Source organism: Clytia hemisphaerica, unplaced genomic scaffold (genome assembly GCF_902728285.1).
Source record: "Clytia hemisphaerica strain Z4C2 unplaced genomic scaffold, Clytia hemisphaerica genome assembly, whole genome shotgun sequence".
Lineage (NCBI taxonomy): Eukaryota > Metazoa > Cnidaria > Hydrozoa > Leptothecata > Clytiidae > Clytia > Clytia hemisphaerica.
The window spans coordinates 1,930,113-1,949,503 of record NW_027104551.1 but is presented as its reverse complement, the minus strand read 5'-3'; the positions used below and the strand labels follow the sequence as shown (position 1 = coordinate 1,949,503).

Sequence of the window (19,391 nt, the reverse complement as noted above, 5' to 3'; positions counted from 1 at the left end):
CAGTTATGTTAAATATTGTTGTGGGATTGTCAAATATCAGAAGACTGCAGTTTTACTTTCTTAACCCATTTTTTGATATGATAATGGCTAGGTCAGACAACTTCTTTACCCTGTAAATGGAGTTTTACTATTTCTCAGAATGGGTGATGGAAATAGATTCATTCCTTCAGTGTTACTACAGATCAGCCAATCATGGGGCTAGGTCAAACCAATGAATACAGTTTTAAAAATATGAGAAAGTAAATAATCACTGAATTAAATTTTGAAAAAGGTAAAACAAAAAGGAACATAGATTCAAATCAATTGAGAGAAAACTTAGAAAAGAGCATACATTACCTTTCAAATGCAGCAGCATCAATCAATGCTGATCCTACAGACCCTGTTGTTTCTCAAGCACCACAACAAATTTATTCAAGTTCTACAACAACTTCACCTTCTGACGATTTTAGACGTTCCTTTCCAGGGCTACACGGAATACGTCCAGGTAATTGCTTCCTTATATATTCAAAAATCAGAAATTTTGAAGGTTTCTGTCTTCAGTTTCTTTTTCTTGAGAGATATACAATGTGAAATATGTTCAGGTATTTCAAAACATTATGCATACAGGTCATTCATTACTGTCCACTACCACAGCACAGGCTTTTTTTAAAGTGGGGATTGTTCTGGGATATCTGTTTGATGTGAGAAACTGATTGTATAGCAATTATATAGTTAAGATTTGGTTGTAAAGGTTGTAAAATGGCAATCTTTTGGGATTGTGATTTTCATTGGTGTGTAACCATAAGAAAATCCAAGGGCAAAACCTTGTTTACGAAATCCCATTCAAAAAAGTCCTGTTGCCAAGCTTAGGATTTGAAGATTTTTTCCTGGGAAGCGTAAGTATGAGTAGTATGAGGGAATTTTTCAAAGTTCTATGTCCCCTTTCACAATCAATGTAGATACAGGTACACCAAAAAGTGGTATTTAAAAATGTTCTTATCACGCCACATTTTAGGGGAAGGCTATCAAAATTTGACAGGGGGAACCCTAAAAGGAGGAGGTTGGGTTTTTCTGAATCTGATCTTGTAATGTTCATTTTAGGTGCACAAAATTTGAGGGCACCATTCATCACGGTGACTAAACAAACTCCAAATGGAATTACCACTTCAACCTTCACCCCACAAACTAGCTGGACAAATAGATTCTTTTGCTTCAGAAAGCGATCTTTCACAACACCATCAAGACAAGAAGAAAGTATTTTGACTCGGGCTGGGCTTGGTCTGAGGAAAATAAAGTTCCCTAACAAAAATGCCGGTCACATGGCTGTTATCGACACACTCGTCGAAGAATTCCCTGCGCTCAAAAGTCAAACTGGAGCCATAGAATTATGGAAATGCACAACTGGGGGTTCAGGATTAAGGAAGTTGAGCAAAATTGAACTTAAAACAGGTTATAGTGTTGATAACTTAAAATCTCAAACCAAAGGAGGAATAATTTATATTATTCCATTACGCTCTGAGATAAAAGTAGAATTATCGTCGACAGTTGGTAGTCGTAAAATGACTTCAGGAAATACAGTCACAGTTACATGTGAAAAATGTCAAGGAAAAGTGCCACTTGCAGACTTTTTGCAGCATCACAGTAGCTGCTCTGGTGGTGTAATGAAACAAGAAAAAGCAGATGAAGTAAGTTTGAAAGTATATACCGAGTGGTCCAAAAAAAACTTTTGTTTGTTTGTTGACCTGTCATAGTTGATCAAAACTCAATTTCAATATTAATTTTTCAATGTGGTAGAGGAGGGTCTAACTTAAACTTTGAGCTATTATTTTTTTTACTTTGGTTCAGTAGGCTCCAGGAGGCCTGCCAAACGTCAGAAGTTTTTTGGACCACCCGGTATGAAAATGATTTGGAAACTGATTCAGGAAACTTGAGTCTAAATTTTCACTTTTTCTTCACAAGACCAAGAAATTTATCAAGAGATTTTGACAATGGGCTCTTCCAGAAAGAAGTTTTACAGGGGGGGGGGTGGAGGATTTGATATAACAATTTTTAGTGATTTACCCCCCCCCCCAGACAAGGTGACTTTTTTACCCCCGGACAATAGGTTTTACCCCCGGACAAGCATCTGCTGACCCCCCGGACACCCCAAATTACCCCCCCCCCGGGCAAGGCAAATTTTGATGATTTTTTGCTACCCCCCAGACAATATGTATCCTCCACCCCCTATGTAAAATTTTTTTCTGGAAGAGCCCAATCAGCGTTCCAAACTATATTTAACAAAAAAAGATTTCTGTTGGAAAATTGACAATGATTGAGAGTGCGAAAATTCGAAAAAAATAATTCAAAATTTTTCAGCAATATCTTACCAAATTCTTCAGCTGCATGGCAGTTACTACCAAATATCAGCAGTTACTAAACAAAATATTGATTGGGTTCAACCATCCTTTGTTTTCCTAAAAGAATTTTCGATCACCACGACTAGTAAATGTCATGTATTAACTGCATGACCCTCTTGAAAAATAAAAAATAAATTTTCCGATTTTCTCAATCATTAAATCAGATATAAAATATAAAACAATCGCGATGCTGGTTGGTTGACTGTACCTTATCTTTTTCTTGTAGTAGGGTGGTATTTTATTCATGTTGACTTTACATAACATACATAACTACCCAGTTTTAGATCACATATAGTGATGATGATGATGATGATAGTTTTGGTAAAATCATAATAATCATTATTTTATGTCACTTTAAGATCGACTTGACTGATGGCGATCCTCCTGATGATAAATATGTCAGTTCTGGAAACTCTAAAGAGGTAAATGTATAATTAAAGATAATTAAAGGTGTTTTGCTATCATGACTGGACACTTCCCAATTGTCTCAAAGGTAACGAATTGAGTGGGGACAACCTCTCACTTGCCTCCCTCCCCCATTACAATGGAGCTATAAAAGCAAAAAGTTGTCTGTTTTTAGAGGTTAAAGCAAATTAACTCTTATTCATCTCGTTTTTTCGCTTTGAAACTTGGAAATTCAAAATCTACTCAAAATTTAGCTTTCACTGATTCATAACATGCAAGGGATAGATATTTTTATGTTTAGTTGGCGGTTGTTTAAGATTTTGGCCTAAAAAGTGATGTAACTCTTAACATCATAAAATGTAAAATTACCATTTATTTTTTAAATGCATATAGAATATCAATTGTTATATGAGAACTTTTCATAAATACATACTAGAATGAGAAAAATAATATTATAAGGTCAGGTTTGTACTAAATTCAGAAAATATGGCCATGTTTTTCGAAAATGGTGTATCTCAAGTGTATTAATTTTAGCGTGTACTTAATTTGGCGGTTGGCCGAAACGCTATTTTTGGCAGGGGGGGGTCGGTAGTAAAATCTCAGACATATATGAGTAGTAAAAGGATTTTTATGGATTTTTACATACCACCACCCAGACTCTTGGAAGAGGTATTTTACTACCCTGGTAGTAAAAGTTTTTGGGACAATTTGTCATGGAGACCACCTATTTTTTGGTTGCTTTTCGGACTGATTTTGCAAAAAAAGCTAAAAAGTGATTATTTCTGTGACACATTTTTCACGTAGTGCAAAAATTAATGTTTTGCCCTTAGAATTAAAGTCTTTTTCATATTGACAAAAAATTTCAAGAATTTTTTGTTTGCAGCAAACAACTTTCCAACAGAAAATTTTTTCAAATTATAAAAATTTTCATATTTTCAGAAAAGTCATCCAAAAAATTTAAAAAATTACAAAAAATAGCTAAAACTTGCTAATTTTACCAGTTTTAACTACCCAGGTAGTAATTTTTTTTTTAATTTAACACATAGATACCACCCATTTTAGTATTTAACTACCCTGGGTAGTAAAATTTTTTTTCGATTTTTCGTCACACCACCACCGTAGTAAATGTCATTATGTCTGAGATTTTACTACCGACCCCCCCTGTTTTTGGCGGGTATTTAATTTGGCGGTTAGTCGATTTTGAAAATTTTGGCAGTTACTCTTAGGTTCCAAATAAACGGGGCCCCCCCCCCGCTTGTTAATTTTTCGAAAATTTTCCAACCCCCCCGGACCTTATTAGGACCCCCCCCCCGTTTATTAATCTCGAAGAATATTTTCAGCTGTCAAAGAGAAGGTCCCTTATTTTGCTCTAAATAGCGTGATTTTAGCCTATTTTTACCTTATTTTTGGGTTTCAGAAGTACAATTTCCACCCCCCCCCCCGGCAATTAGGTCCCCCCCGTTTAAAATCTAGAAAATTTTCCAACCCCCCGTTTATTCGAACCCCCCCGTTTTTTTGGAACCTAAGAGTACTTAATTTGGTACTAAAACTGCCAAATCTGCCAAATTTAATCCCCGCCAAAATTATTACACTTAAGGTATGTAACATTTTGATTTAAAAAAGGTATATCAAACTTTCAGAGCCTCTTTTTAATTGTTAATCTGGATTACTCTCATTTTGCATATTTTGATTAAACCTAACTATTATAAACATATTCTAGCAAAAATTTTCCTATTAAAATGAATCTAACCAAAATTATACTAGGCTTTTGGCACAGGTCTAAATTTTCCATCACGCATGCTATGTACCAAATTGTCAGAAATAATATGCAGCCAGAAAAAAACTTGGAAGGTCTATAGAAAATTTTTGGGTTGATTTTTTTATTCATTAGTTTCTGGTTGAGACTCATGGCATGTTTCATGGGGAAAAAACTGTGACAAAAAAAAACTCTTACTTTGTACTAGTCAGTGAAAGATCAAATCAAGCCCGGTAAGTGTAAACCGCAGGTTACAGGTTGCAGGTTACAGGTCGCAGGTTACAGGTTACAGGTCACAGGTCAGTGTTGGTCAGCTTCAATTACTGTAAAACACAAAGAAAATGTTTGAAAAACAGTTGTTAATGTCAAAAATATAATTCCAAAGGTATTTTATTGATCTAGAACTATTTTATTTTGTTGTCAATATTTGGGGTTGATGATTTGTCGTTTAAGTCTTCTAAATAACATTATTAACATATTTTGATATTACATTTCCATTACATATAATATTTTCAGGAACTATTTCTGGAACATACTATTGTATGTTATGAATTGTATGTTACGAGTGCGTTACAGTTTTCCGGTCTGTGTTTTGTTAACCTGTAACCTGTGACATGTAACCTGTAACCTGTGACCTGTAACCTGCAACCTGTAACCTGCGGTTTACACTTACCGAATCAAGCCTCTTGAAAAGTTTCTCCAACTTTCAAAAAGTGCTTACACAATGATCTTTTGGATGAGCCATTTTTATTTTAAAGCAGTTTAACAGTACTATAAAAGCAGACAATTTTTTTGCCTATGATGGTTTTTTTAAACCTATGCATGCTATATACCAAATTGTCAGAAATAATATGAAGATTTCAAAAAAGGTTAGAAGTAGGGGTTGAAAATGAAGCCAACAAGAAAAAAACACAAAATTCAATATATTTTTCAAGGTTTTTTTATCTGCAATTTTCTAAAAATCTAAAAAATGCAATAAAAGTTTTTAAAACAAGATTAAGCTCCAATTTTTGTTCCTTTTTGTTGCAAAATACCATAGCTTTCAAAATAGGTTTAAGGAAGATTCGAGGACCTTCATTTTTAGCAATTTTTTAAATTTTTGGGTAGGAGCTTTTTGCTTATAGCTATGGGTGGAGTTTTGTTGATTTGGGCCCCCCCCCCCCCCGCTTGTTAATTTTTCGAAAATTTTCCAACCCCCCCGGACCTTATTAGGACCCCCCCGTTTATTAATCTCGAAGAATATTTTCAGCTGTCAAAGAGAAGGTCCCTTATTTTGCTCTAAATAGCGTGATTTTAGCCTATTTTTACCTTATTTTTGGGTTTCAGAAGTACAATTTCCACCCCCCCCCCCGGCAATTAGGTCCCCCCCGTTTATTAAAATCTAGAAAATTTCCAACCCCCCGTTTATTCGAACCCCCCCGTTTTTTTGGAACCTAAGAGTACTAAATTTGGTACTAAAACTGCCAAATCTGCCAAATTTAATCCCCGCCAAAATTATTACACTTAAGGTATGTAACATTTTGATTTAAAAAAAGGTATATCAAACTTTCAGAGCCTCTTTTTAATTGTTAATCTGGATTACTCTCATTTTGCATATTTTGATTAAACCTAACTATTATAAACATATTCTAGCAAAAATTTTCCTATTAAAATGAATCTAACCAAAATTATACTAGGCTTTTGGCACAGGTCTAAATTTTCCATCACGCATGCTATGTACCAAATTGTCAGAAATAATATGCAGCCAGAAAAAAAACTTGGAAGGTCTATAGAAAAATTTTTGGGTTGATTTTTTTATTTCATTAGTTTCTGGTTGAGACTCATGGCATGTTTCATGGGGAAAAAACTGTGACAAAAAAAAACTCTTACTTTGTACTAGTCAGTGAAAGATCAAATCAAGCCCGGTAAGTGTAAACCGCAGGTTACAGGTTGCAGGTTACAGGTCGCAGGTTACAGGTTACAGGTCACAGGTCAGTGTTGGTCAGCTTCAATTACTGTAAAACACAAAGAAAATGTTTGAAAAACAGTTGTTAATGTCAAAAATATAATTCCAAAGGTATTTTATTGATCTAGAACTATTTTATTTTGTTGTCAATATTTGGGGTTGATGATTTGTCGTTTAAGTCTTCTAAATAACATTATTAACATATTTTGATATTACATTTCCATTACATATAATATTTTCAGGAACTATTTCTGGAACATACTATTGTATGTTATGAATTGTATGTTACGAGTGCGTTACAGTTTTCCGGTCTGTGTTTTGTTAACCTGTAACCTGTGACATGTAACCTGTAACCTGTGACCTGTAACCTGCAACCTGTAACCTGCGGTTTACACTTACCGAATCAAGCCTCTTGAAAAGTTTCTCCAACTTTCAAAAAGTGCTTACACAATGATCTTTTGGATGAGCCATTTTTATTTTAAAGCAGTTTAACAGTACTATAAAAGCAGACAATTTTTTTGCCTATGATGGTTTTTTTAAACCTATGCATGCTATATACCAAATTGTCAGAAATAATATGAAGATTTCAAAAAAGGTTAGAAGTAGGGGTTGAAAATGAAGCCAACAAGAAAAAAACACAAAATTCAATATATTTTTCAAGGTTTTTTGGACCTACCTGGAGGTCCTATAAATTAACCTTTGTTCGTCCGTCCGTCCGTCCGTCTGTCCGTCCGTCCGTCTGTTACCAGCTTTTCTCGAGATTGGCTCATTAGTTTTTTCTGATTTTTGGCACAAAGATGCAAAATGGCAATGCCCAAAATGTGACGGAGCCCGATTTTCGAAAAAAAAATTTTTCCGGCCGAAAATGCCGGAAATATGCCGGAAAAACCGGTTTTTTGACATTTTCTCGAGATTTCATCATTAGTTTTTTCTGATTTTTTGCTTAAAGATGCGTATTGACAATGCCCAAAACATGGCCAAGTCCGATTTTTGAGAAAAAATTTTTTCCGGCCGAAAATGCCAGAAATATGCCGGAAATCACCATTTTTCTGGATTTTCATTAGACTTTTTCCTTATAATTGGTTGTTTTTTCATTCAAAAACATTATTAATAGCAATGCCCACCATCAAGCATGTTTCAATTTTCAATAAAATTGATTTTTAAAGCCGGAACTATTAAAAAAATCACCGGGACAACCTATTTTCGCCGGAAAGACAGTATTTCTTGAATTTCTCAAGCTGTACTTTATATTTTTTTATGAAATTTTGCACACTGATGCAAAATGACAATACCTAAAATGTGACGGAGCCTGATTTTCGAAAAACATTTTTTTCCGGCCGAAAATGCCGGAAATATGCCTGAAAAATCGGTTTTTTGACATTTTCTCGAATTTTCATCCTTAGATTTTTCTGATTTTTGGCAGAAAGATGCGTATTCGCAATGCTCAAAACATGACAGAGTTCGATTTTTTGAGAAAATTTTTTTTCCGGCCGAAAATGCCGAAAATGCCGAAAATGCCGGAAATCGCCGTCTTTGCACATTTTCATTGGGCTTCTTCCTAACATTTCTTTGTTTTTTCTAAAAAAAAACATTGATAGCAATTCCCACCATCAATCATGATTCGATTGTCAATAAAACTGATTTTTTTTTCTCAAAGAAGAAAATGTCACGGTAGAGCGCGATGGTTTGAGTTTTCTAGAAACCTTATTTATTAAGCTGTGTATTTTTCTGAAAGTGGATTGTTTTTATAAAGAAAAGCGTTTATAATAATTTTTTTTAGCTTTTTCAATAGGGTTGATAATTTCTCCCAATAGACATGCTTTCATTATATATTTTTTATTTTGTCCAGTTATGTCCTATGTGTTTCATTGTTTCAATGTTCATTGATTAGTTTTGATAACCAGGTAGGTCCATAAAAGTATCACTTGTTTATCTGCAATTTTCTAAAAATCTAAAAAATGCAATAAAAGTTTTTAAAACAAGATTAAGCTCCAATTTTTGTTCCTTTTTGTTGCAAAATACCATAGCTTTCAAAATAGGTTTAAGGAAGATTCGAGGACCTTCATTTTTAGCAATTTTTTAAATTTTTGGGTAGGAGCTTTTTGCTTATAGCTATGGGTGGAGTTTTGTTGATTTGGGCCCCCCCCCCGCTTGTTAATTTTTCGAAAATTTTCCAACCCCCCCGGACCTTATTAGGACCCCCCCGTTTATTAATCTCGAAGAATATTTTCAGCTGTCAAAGAGAAGGTCCCTTATTTTGCTCTAAATAGCGTGATTTTAGCCTATTTTTACCTTATTTTTGGGTTTCAGAAGTACAATTTCCACCCCCCCCCCGGCAATTAGGTCCCCCCCGTTTATTAAAATCTAGAAAATTTTCCAACCCCCCGTTTATTCGAACCCCCCCGTTTTTTTGGAACCTAAGAGTACTAAATTTGGTACTAAAACTGCCAAATCTGCCAAATTTAATCCCCGCCAAAATTATTACACTTAAGGTATGTAACATTTTGATTTAAAAAAAGGTATATCAAACTTTCAGAGCCTCTTTTTAATTGTTAATCTGGATTACTCTCATTTTGCATATTTTGATTAAACCTAACTATTATAAACATATTCTAGCAAAAATTTTCCTATTAAAATGAATCTAACCAAAATTATACTAGGCTTTTGGCACAGGTCTAAATTTTCCATCACGCATGCTATGTACCAAATTGTCAGAAATAATATGCAGCCAGAAAAAAAACTTGGAAGGTCTATAGAAAAATTTTTGGGTTGATTTTTTTATTTCATTAGTTTCTGGTTGAGACTCATGGCATGTTTCATGGGGAAAAAACTGTGACAAAAAAAAACTCTTACTTTGTACTAGTCAGTGAAAGATCAAATCAAGCCCGGTAAGTGTAAACCGCAGGTTACAGGTTGCAGGTTACAGGTCGCAGGTTACAGGTTACAGGTCACAGGTCAGTGTTGGTCAGCTTCAATTACTGTAAAACACAAAGAAAATGTTTGAAAAACAGTTGTTAATGTCAAAAATATAATTCCAAAGGTATTTTATTGATCTAGAACTATTTTAAAGCTAAAAATCTACCCACGTGCTGACCATGTGATTTCGCGTTTTATGCCGTGTATAACACGGACCTGTAATACTCTCGGGTACCTAATAGCCGGGGGGGTTGGAATAAGCAGGGGGGTTGGAAAAAATTTCAAAATTTAATAAGCGGGGGGGTTGGAATAAAAATGTCCTGGGTGGAAAATGTTTGAAAAGGAGGCTAATACAGCAGAATTAAGACAAAAAAGGGAACTTTCAAAAACATTTTCCCAAAAATTAATAAGCGGGGGGGTTGGAATAAGAATGTCCTGGGTGGAAAATTTTCGAAAAATTAATTAGCGGGGGGGGACGGCTATTAGGTACCCGAGAGTACTTGTATTATATATTACATCTATATCACACATGTAAAAAAATTATCTTTTCAATGTTATACGCATGTTACGTATGTTATATACAAAGAATAAAGAAATATTCGAATATCGATCTCACCTTTGCTTTAAACAGCCCCCTAACAGGAAAATAGCTATTTCACAATCACTATGTCATATCTCATTTTATCTCCTGCATCACCTTGGGTATGATAACAAGAATTGATGAAAATAGCGTCAATGGGATTATATTTTATAAATGTTTCAATATTTTTATCCCCTGCTTTGTATTTTTGATAAAATGACGTCACCTTTTTCATCTCTCTAAAACAGCTCTCTTGGAGTATTTATTGTTTTCAAAACCTGTCAATCTATATCCACTTGCAGCGTCAGCATCCTATTATGCATGAAGAATATTTTATTGTTAATTGGCGTACAAAACCTCATACTTTGAGATAACATCATTATTTACATAATTTAAGTGTCATTTGTTGTCAATATTTGGGGTTGATGATTTGTCGTTTAAGTCTTCTAAATAACATTATTAACATATTTTGATATTACATTTCCATTACATATAATATTTTCAGGAACTATTTCTGGAACATACTATTGTATGTTATGAATTGTATGTTACGAGTGCGTTACAGTTTTCCGGTCTGTGTTTTGTTAACCTGTAACCTGTGACATGTAACCTGTAACCTGTGACCTGTAACCTGCAACCTGTAACCTGCGGTTTACACTTACCGAATCAAGCCTCTTGAAAAGTTTCTCCAACTTTCAAAAAGTGCTTACACAATGATCTTTTGGATGAGCCATTTTTATTTTAAAGCAGTTTAACAGTACTATAAAAGCAGACAATTTTTTTGCCTATGATGGTTTTTTTAAACCTATGCATGCTATATACCAAATTGTCAGAAATAATATGAAGATTTCAAAAAAGGTTAGAAGTAGGGGTTGAAAATGAAGCCAACAAGAAAAAAACACAAAATTCAATATATTTTTCAAGGTTTTTTTATCTGCAATTTTCTAAAAATCTAAAAAATGCAATAAAAGTTTTTAAAACAAGATTAAGCTCCAATTTTTGTTCCTTTTTGTTGCAAAATACCATAGCTTTCAAAATAGGTTTAAGGAAGATTCGAGGACCTTCATTTTTAGCAATTTTTTAAATTTTTGGGTAGGAGCTTTTTGCTTATAGCTATGGGTGGAGTTTTGTTGATTTGGGCTCTTGCAGTTCTGGTGCGACTTGTAAATCCGGGATTCAAGGTCAAGTACTTTAGAATTTTTTTCATTTAATTTCCAAGAGGAAGTAAAACTTTCTTCGAATTGAATTGAAATTTCTTGTGTTAATTCTGCTATAGCTGGGCTGAGTTTTCCCAATTTTCAGGAAAGTTGCATCATACTTCGAAAGGGGGTAAACTCTAGGAGGGGGAAGTTGAGAATGAAAGAGGTAGTGACCCCCTTTCGAACTATGACAATACTCTCGTCATTTTTTGAAAGTTAAGTTGATAAGCTAAGTCGATAAGTTCATAAATATCCTGGAGAGGCACTCCTTTTAGTCTTTATTGCTTAGTGATAAGAATGAATTTATAAATGTTTTAACTACTTCAGACTTTTCTTTTAGAATGACATGGTCTATCTTCGGGCTATTCTCCCTAATACTGATATGTACCAGTTGGAAAAAGATCTGGATAGACTTGGCTCAGCCCAGTTAGTAATCGATGAAGCTCTTGCTAAACAGGCCTTTCCACCAATCAAGAAGATCAAAACTGACAAGGATATGCAATCCACATCCTCAGCTCAACAAGCTGGATCAAGCAAAACCTTGACCGTTGCTGAGAAACTGGATCTTTTGAAAACCATGTTTCCTCAACATGATGAACATCACATACAGAATCTGCTCAAAGAAAATTCATATGACATCAGTGAGGCATGTGATGATATTTTTTTGAGCAAACCCATCTTTGAGAAGAAGAAGTTTAAAACCCTCGATGAACTAATACTTCATTTGGAAGACAAATTGAGCGATAACGTATACAGAGTAAATGTACACACCCAAAGTGTTTATAACGACCTTTTGGGTTTTTATAAGTCAAGTAAATTTCAACCAGACCGGCCGTTGAAGATAATTCTCAACCCAGCAGCTGATTATGGTGGTGTTCTGAATCATTGTTACACGCTTTTCTTTGAGCAGTTTCGGAAACAATGCTTCCTGCAATGTGAAAGTGGCTATTTTCTACCTGTGTACCAAAGTAGCGTCATCGTAACAAAACTATACGTGAAATTAGGAACGATGATTGCGCACTCAATCTCACAAGACGGACCTGGCTTTCCTTTCTTCTGTCCATCACTTTTCTATTATTTGGTTCACGGAAGCATAAACGAAAGCATTCCCATTGGAATAAATGATATAGCGGACGCCAAGAAAAGCTATGTTGCCAATAAAGTACGGGTTTGTTTTCAGAGCTTCATCCTCCTTATCAACAGTTATATCAACAGTGAGAATTGAGTTCTTCAAAAATTTTAATTTGACTCACCCCTGCAACTAAAATAAGGCATAAAACAGGGGGTCGGTCAGTTAATACAGGGTTCAGGGGTTCAGACAGACCCTGGAAAACCTGGAAAAATGATAAATTTTGAAAACAATCAGGGGAACTCGGGGAAACCCAAGGGGGGGGGGGGATTTCGTCCGATCTTCAGGGAAACATCCTCGAAACTCAGGGGACTTCATTATTGTTAAAGCCTGCCTTGAAAATCAACCAAAACTCAGGGAAACTCGGGGAACTTGTTAAAGCCTGTCTGACCCCTGTAATACACGACACCATGAGTATATTTTTAAGTTTTTCAAAAGGACAGTACACTACTGGTACTGGTAGTACACTGTGTACCTTAAAAGAAAGAAAGTTTTTTCATAGGGAATTTAATTTGGCGGATCAGGGAAAAAGCTAATTTTGGCGGCGGAAATTTAATTTGGCGAATGACAGATTTATAGATCCAAAATCAGGGTGAAAACATATGATATCGCATTCTTTTAGGGGTAAATTGTGAAAAATCGGACATAAAATGAAAAAAAATAAATTTGGCAGGAATTTAATTCGTCGGATTGCCGAAAAAATTAAATTTGGCGAGAACTTTATTTGGCGGATTTCAGACAAATCCGCCAAATTTCAGGCAAATACGCCAAATTTTCTTTCTTTAAGGTACTAACTTTTGTTGACCCTGTTCTGTATATACCACCCCAAAAAATGAGCCTACAGCCCAAGTACGCAGAGACACAGTGTATTTTCTCAGTCTGTTTCAGTGTATTTTATGACACACATGAGTATTACCTGCTTTTGACTTGTTTATAACACAGATTTATGTCAACAACCCCGATTTTCCACACTTTGAAAAAAGAATTCCCGATTTTCCGATTTTGGGAAGAATTTTTTGAACCTTACCTGTCTCACACAAAATACACTTAGAATCAGCAGTTTTTAAACAGTTAGTACACCTTTTGATTCTAAGATTTTCTTAAAAAGGGGTGACTCCCTTTGACAGTTAATTACTCGATGGGCTATTTTCTCTCATATTTGTTGCGTCTTCGTGCAATTGATCGTTAATTGTATTGAAGCGCAATTTTTGAAAATAATAATTCTTGTGTCTATTTTTCTCTTCTTTTTCAACCGAACGTGTCAAGCAAGTTGTATACAATAACTTTAAAAGAAAAAAATATTTTTTTTGATGTGACAAGAGAGAATTTCTTTCATCATATTGAAATATGGTGAAACTCATCGTGTAATTAGCTCGTAATCACATGATAACTCGTAAGATTCGAAAATTGCTCTCGTCCTTTCGGATTCGGAAAATCATAAAGCAAAAAAATTCACTCGTGCAATTATTTTCGAATTGCACTCGTTATCATGCGATTACATCTACTAATTCGCCTCGCGTTCGCAAGGTTGTGGGTTCAATTCCCAGTCGGGACAGACCAAAGACTTGAAAACTGGTACTCGCTGCTGTCCTGCTTTTAGCACTCAGCATCAATGAATTAGAGCGAGGGTAAGTGGAGAAATCCAGGGAAAGGAGTGGCGCCCTCCCCTACCTTATGGTTGATAGCTAGCGAAAAGGGAGCCTTCGGATCGCCCTCGACTGCGGTCGCAAACTTACTTAGTTACTAATACACTTGTGTATTAACAACATTTTGCTAATTTTAAGAAGAGGACCACCACGGTACTAAGTGTCATGTATTAACTGACTGCCCCCGCCCCTACCCCTGCATAAAAGAGTAAAATCAACATTAAAAACTATTTTCTTTCAGGTATCGAACGTGACAAATGAAAACCTCGAAGAATTGAATGAAGATGAAGATGTCATGGAAGTGATCGGTAGATGTGGTGAAAAAGGCAAAGTGACGGTAGGAAGGACAACTTTTTTCTAGTTTAGTTTGGTAATTGTTTTCTATTTTTTAATCTAGTGGAATCAGTTACCACATTTACTTCAAATGGTGACAAAAGGCTGAAATTTGGCACAAATGGCCCTTAGAGGGTCTTAACCCTTCATCAGGGTGTCTACGGGACCTTGAAAACCTTGAAAATGAACCACCCAACCTTGAAAACCTTGAAAACTATCAATTTTCTGGGAAAAACCTTGAAAACCTTGAAAAATCGTTAAAAACCTTGAAATGCACTATCCATTCATTCGAAAAGTAAGAATAAGTAAAAAGCCGCCTGCGGCGCTAAACCTTTCTAACATTTAGAGAATTCCATATTTCCCTGCAACTTATTCTTTTATCATTAGCTGAGTTTTTGTCACTAATTTTCCGTTTGCATTCGAGCCCTAAGAAATCGACTGTTCCCCAATTTTCAAATCGCTTCAGGGCGTCTTGGAATAATGGCCGTTCATCAATAAAATTTCGAGGATTCCTTAAAACAACTCTTTTGGCAATTGACTTTTGTTTAAAAAAAAATCAAAAACAAGGCGTTTTTTAGTCATTTGAAAGAGTCACAATCAACATTTTCTCTCGTCGGTGCAAACCATGGTTGCGCCTCCTCCCTGGGGGGGGGAGCACTGGCTTTGCGGACTGACGGTATGTGCGGGCCGAAAATTTTCAGGATTTTTGTGATTCGCTAATTAGCGCTAAAGTTTCTCTCGCTAAAATTTCTCCGATTAAAGTAGTTTGATTTTTTTTTAGATGGATAACAAATGTAGGATTGTACAAGAAATTATTATGGATGAGATATATGGTCAACGAAAGTTATTGTATGACCAAATAAGAACGGGACTCAAAATAAACAACTTTGCTGATATTCTTTTGCATAATCAAGGTCATTTGAATCAATATTTTATACCTAACTTCAGTGAAACGGTTTCGATGAACCACTTCAAATTGGAAAATGGTGACGAAGCTCACAAAGGGTATTTTCAAAAATTTGTTTCAACAAACGATCAGGAAACATTGAGACAAATGCTTCTAAACGTAACGGGAAAAAGGTCCCTCCCTAGAACTCCAATCCAAGTGAAATTCGACGCTGAAGTTGGAGACGTTATTCATTCATCAACTTGTGAGGAAGAATTAAATTTACCAAATGTTTTTCCAAATTATGAACAGTTTGAAATTCATGTTAAAGGAGCAATAGGAACTGGCCAAAATCCTTTCAATGCTATTTGAATTCCTATGTTATTAAGATATCTTGGTACTACTATAGTTTACAGCTAGTTGAACTGCATTTGTTCGCTTCTGGGCAAAGTGTTGTTATTTGGTTGTTGTTGTTGTTAGAATGTTTATTATTGGAGCAGACTTGATTTGTAACATGTTCATATTATTTTACGTTTCTTGAGCAAAGTTTTAGGCACTGGCTGTCGTTGTTCACTTTAGGACGAAACATATTTTTTATTTTGTTTTCTGAGCAAACTTAATTTTTAACGTGTACATATTGTCTTACGTTTCTTGAGTAAAGTTTTAGGCACTGGCTGTCATTGTTCACTTTAGAACGAACATATTTTTTATTTTTTTTTCTGAGCAGACTTAATTTTTAACGTGTACATATTGTCTTACGTTTCTTGAGCAAAATTTAAGGCACTGGCTGTCGTTGTTCACTTTAGGACGAACATATTTTTTATTTTGTTTTCTGAGCAGACTTAATTTTTAACGTGTACATTTTGTCTTACGTTTCTTGAGCAAAGTTTTAGGCACTGGCTGTCGTTGTTCACTTTAGGACGAACATATTTTTTATTTTGTTTTCTGAGCAGACTTAATTTTTAACGTGTACATTTTGTCTTACGTTTCTTGAGCAAAGTTTTAGGCACTGGCTGTCATTGTTCACTTTAGGACGAAACATATTTTTTATTTTGTTTTCTGAGCAAACTTAATTTTTAACGTGTACATATTGTCTTACGTTTCTTGAGTAAAGTTTTAGGCACTGGCTGTCATTGTTCACTTTAGAACGAAACATATTTTTTATTTTGTTTTCTGAGCAAACTTAATTTTTAACGTATACATATTGTCTTTCGTTTCTTGAGCAAAATTTAAGGCACTCGATATGTGGATATTTCTTGATTAAGGGCTCTGACCATTGTGAATTTTTCTATTTACAAAATGTAAATTTTTGTCTGATGTAGTCAACAAACCTACATACATGTTATACACTTTCTGTTAACTATTCCTAATCGAAAAACTAAACTAAACTAATCTGAAAACTTAAAAATCGCAATAAAAGAATTTAATGAAAAGGAAAATGAAGATTTTTGCGAAAAAGAGTATTTTAACTTTGAGGACCTTATTTTCGGCGAAGAAAAATAACTTTGAAAATTTTTCGTTTGTTTTGTTGGTGTATCTTTAAAAGGCTTCTTTGTCTCAAAATCTTGAAAATAGTGGTTTTTGGCCAAATTTTCATCCGAGTTTTTTATAGAAAAACATTCGTAACTTGTGATTCTTTAGAAAAAAATCCCGTACTTTAACGCTTTGCGGACAATGTAAAGAAAATTCAAAACAAAAAGTTTAATTACCCATTGAAACTTAGAAAATTTAGAAATGATGATTCTTCAATTGTACAAAAGGTTATAACAATACATTTACTAACTGAAATAAGGGTGAAATATCAAGACACCACCATTAAAAACCTATAGAATTGATTCGTTTCAACTAATGATAGCATTTACCCTCGCCTTTCCAATAGTCACAATGCCATGAAAATTTAAAATATTGATTTCTTGTGGAATGAAATTAATGCTTGTAAAAAATATCATCAAAGCCCAGCAAGAGGAAATGAGAATAGAGGCTGGAAATTGCACTTTGATAACTTCTAATCTTTTAAACTTTTGTCTCTTATTTTTTATCATTTTAGGATTAGAACACATTAAAAAATAAATGAATCCCGTTCAGCTCCCAACTCATGAATTGTTCAAAGAAAATCTCAGGTCAAGTATCAACTTTGTAAAGAGATTGCTGCAAGATGGGGGAGGAGAAGATAATACGCTTGATTATTGTAAATATGAGCTGGAAAAATTGATAAAAATTTCGAACACCGTGTCTTCAATTTATTCCATTGAAAGTGTGACTCAGAATCTTCATCGTGCTTACAGGATGTTGATGTTAACAGATGAGACCTCTTCTTCCGTCACTCTCATCAAGACAGGAGCAGCGGGTCGACCGAAAGTCGACATAAAGTCTGATGCACTTGAATTATTTTTGGAGTATAACTTGACATATGATACTATTGGAAAACTAACTGGAACTTCTAAGTCAACCATTCAGCGCCGCGTTATCGAGTATGGGCTCTCACCCACTCCTTATTCTGATATATCCGATGAAGACTTGTATTCCGTTGTGAAAGATATTCTAACCGATTTTCCCAACATTGGTATTCGCAGAATGAAAGGGTTTTTACTCTCAAAAGGCTTAAAAATTCAATGGGATAGGGTTCGCCAAGCGTTATGGAACGTCGACCCAGAGGGTATAATCAATAGATCGATATTCTCTACCATCATCACTAGAAGAAAATATTGTGTGCCAGGGCCCCTTGCGCTCTGGCATATAGACGGAAACCATAAACTTATTAGATACGGTTTCGTTGTTCATGGAGGGATTGATGGATACTCGAGACGAATCATGTTTTTGCATTGTTCGACAAATAATTTGGCTCGCACGGTGCTGCGATTGTTTGAAGATGCTGTTATCTATTACGGGCTACCATCTCGTGTAAGAGGTGACCACGGTGTAGAGAATGTAGATGTGGCTCGTTACATGTTTAATCACCCTTTACGTGGCCCTGGAAGAGGAAGCTTTATATCAGGTAAAAGCTGTCACAACCAGAGAATAGAGAGACTCTGGCGTGACGTATTCTGTGCTTGCTTGAGTTATTATTATTGTGCATTCCAATACTTGGAGCAGAATGATTTTTTAGACATTTCTTCATGGAAACATTTATACCTGCTGCATTACATATTCTTACCAAGATTGAATAAAAGTTTGGGGTCTTTTTGGGATGCATGGAACCACCATCCGATTTCAACAGCTCGAAACAAGACCCCGATGCAGCTTTGGCTAACTGGAATCGTTAACTACTGCCCTAATCAACCGGATCAAGTGTTTGATTTTGTTAATTTTGGAATAGACCATTTTATTCATAGAGATATTGATTTTGATGATACTAACATTGCTATCGAAGTGCCTCAATTTGACTGTCCTTTCACAATGAACGAGTTATTGGTGCTTCATTCAATCCAGCCATTAGCAGAATCATCCTCATTTGGAATAGATATTTATGTATCTGCTTTAGAAATGCTTCAACTTTGAGTCATTTCACTTACTTTAAAGGAAGAAACTTTCGCGGAAAGAAACTTTCGCGAAATTTATTTCCGCGAAAAAAATTTTGAAAGCTTATTCGCGAAAGTTTATTCTCGCGAAAAAAATATTTTATCACAAATTCTACTTTTGGTCATGAAATTTTCTTTAAATCGACTAAAGAACAATTTTAGGGCGCATTTGTGGTTCACAAACATGAAGAAAGTCAGGTTTTCGCCTTTTGCTTCTAAAAAATCAATGAAAATCTTCTATTATAAAAAGAAGTAAAAGTCAACGATTCGCGAAAGTTAATTCTCGCGAAATGCAAAAATTTCGCGAATTTGTCCATTCGCGAAAGTTTCTTTCCGCGAAAGTTTCTTCCTTTAAAGTTTTTACATTCGAATAAATGATATAATCATGCAAAGAATTTTTGTCAATTTTCCTAGTTTTTCACTGGAACGTTTACTTTTTGTCAGAAACCTATTGTCATTTCCAACAAATACCTGGTCGTATAGGGTTGTTTTTTTTATTCAAAAGTTGTGTTTACTTATTCCTTCGAAAGCATATGAGTGGTATTTTTAGGTAAGGTTGGTGATGAAAATTAATTTTGGCAAGAACTCATTTTACCAAAATAACCTAAAGATTTTGGCGAATTTGGTCAATTTTTACCAAAATTTCTTTTCTGATAATGTAGAATATACCAATCCTATATTGAAATAAACCAGCTGCGCTGGA

General features: G+C 34.9%; 1 protein-coding gene across 1 annotated transcript; it reads left to right on the top strand.

Moving 5' to 3' along the window:
* Positions 1–246: 246 nt before the first annotated feature.
* On the top strand, positions 247–16,340 carry LOC136822878 (uncharacterized; the record flags this gene model as incomplete). The annotated part of the gene is made up of 6 exons (XM_067079187.1): positions 247–484; positions 1,081–1,664; positions 2,735–2,797; positions 11,517–12,338; positions 14,193–14,288; positions 15,066–16,340. Coding segments are annotated over 6 exons (2,280 nt in total), but the record flags the coding sequence as incomplete, so codon positions are not given.
* Between the last annotated feature and the right edge of the window lie 3,051 nt (positions 16,341–19,391).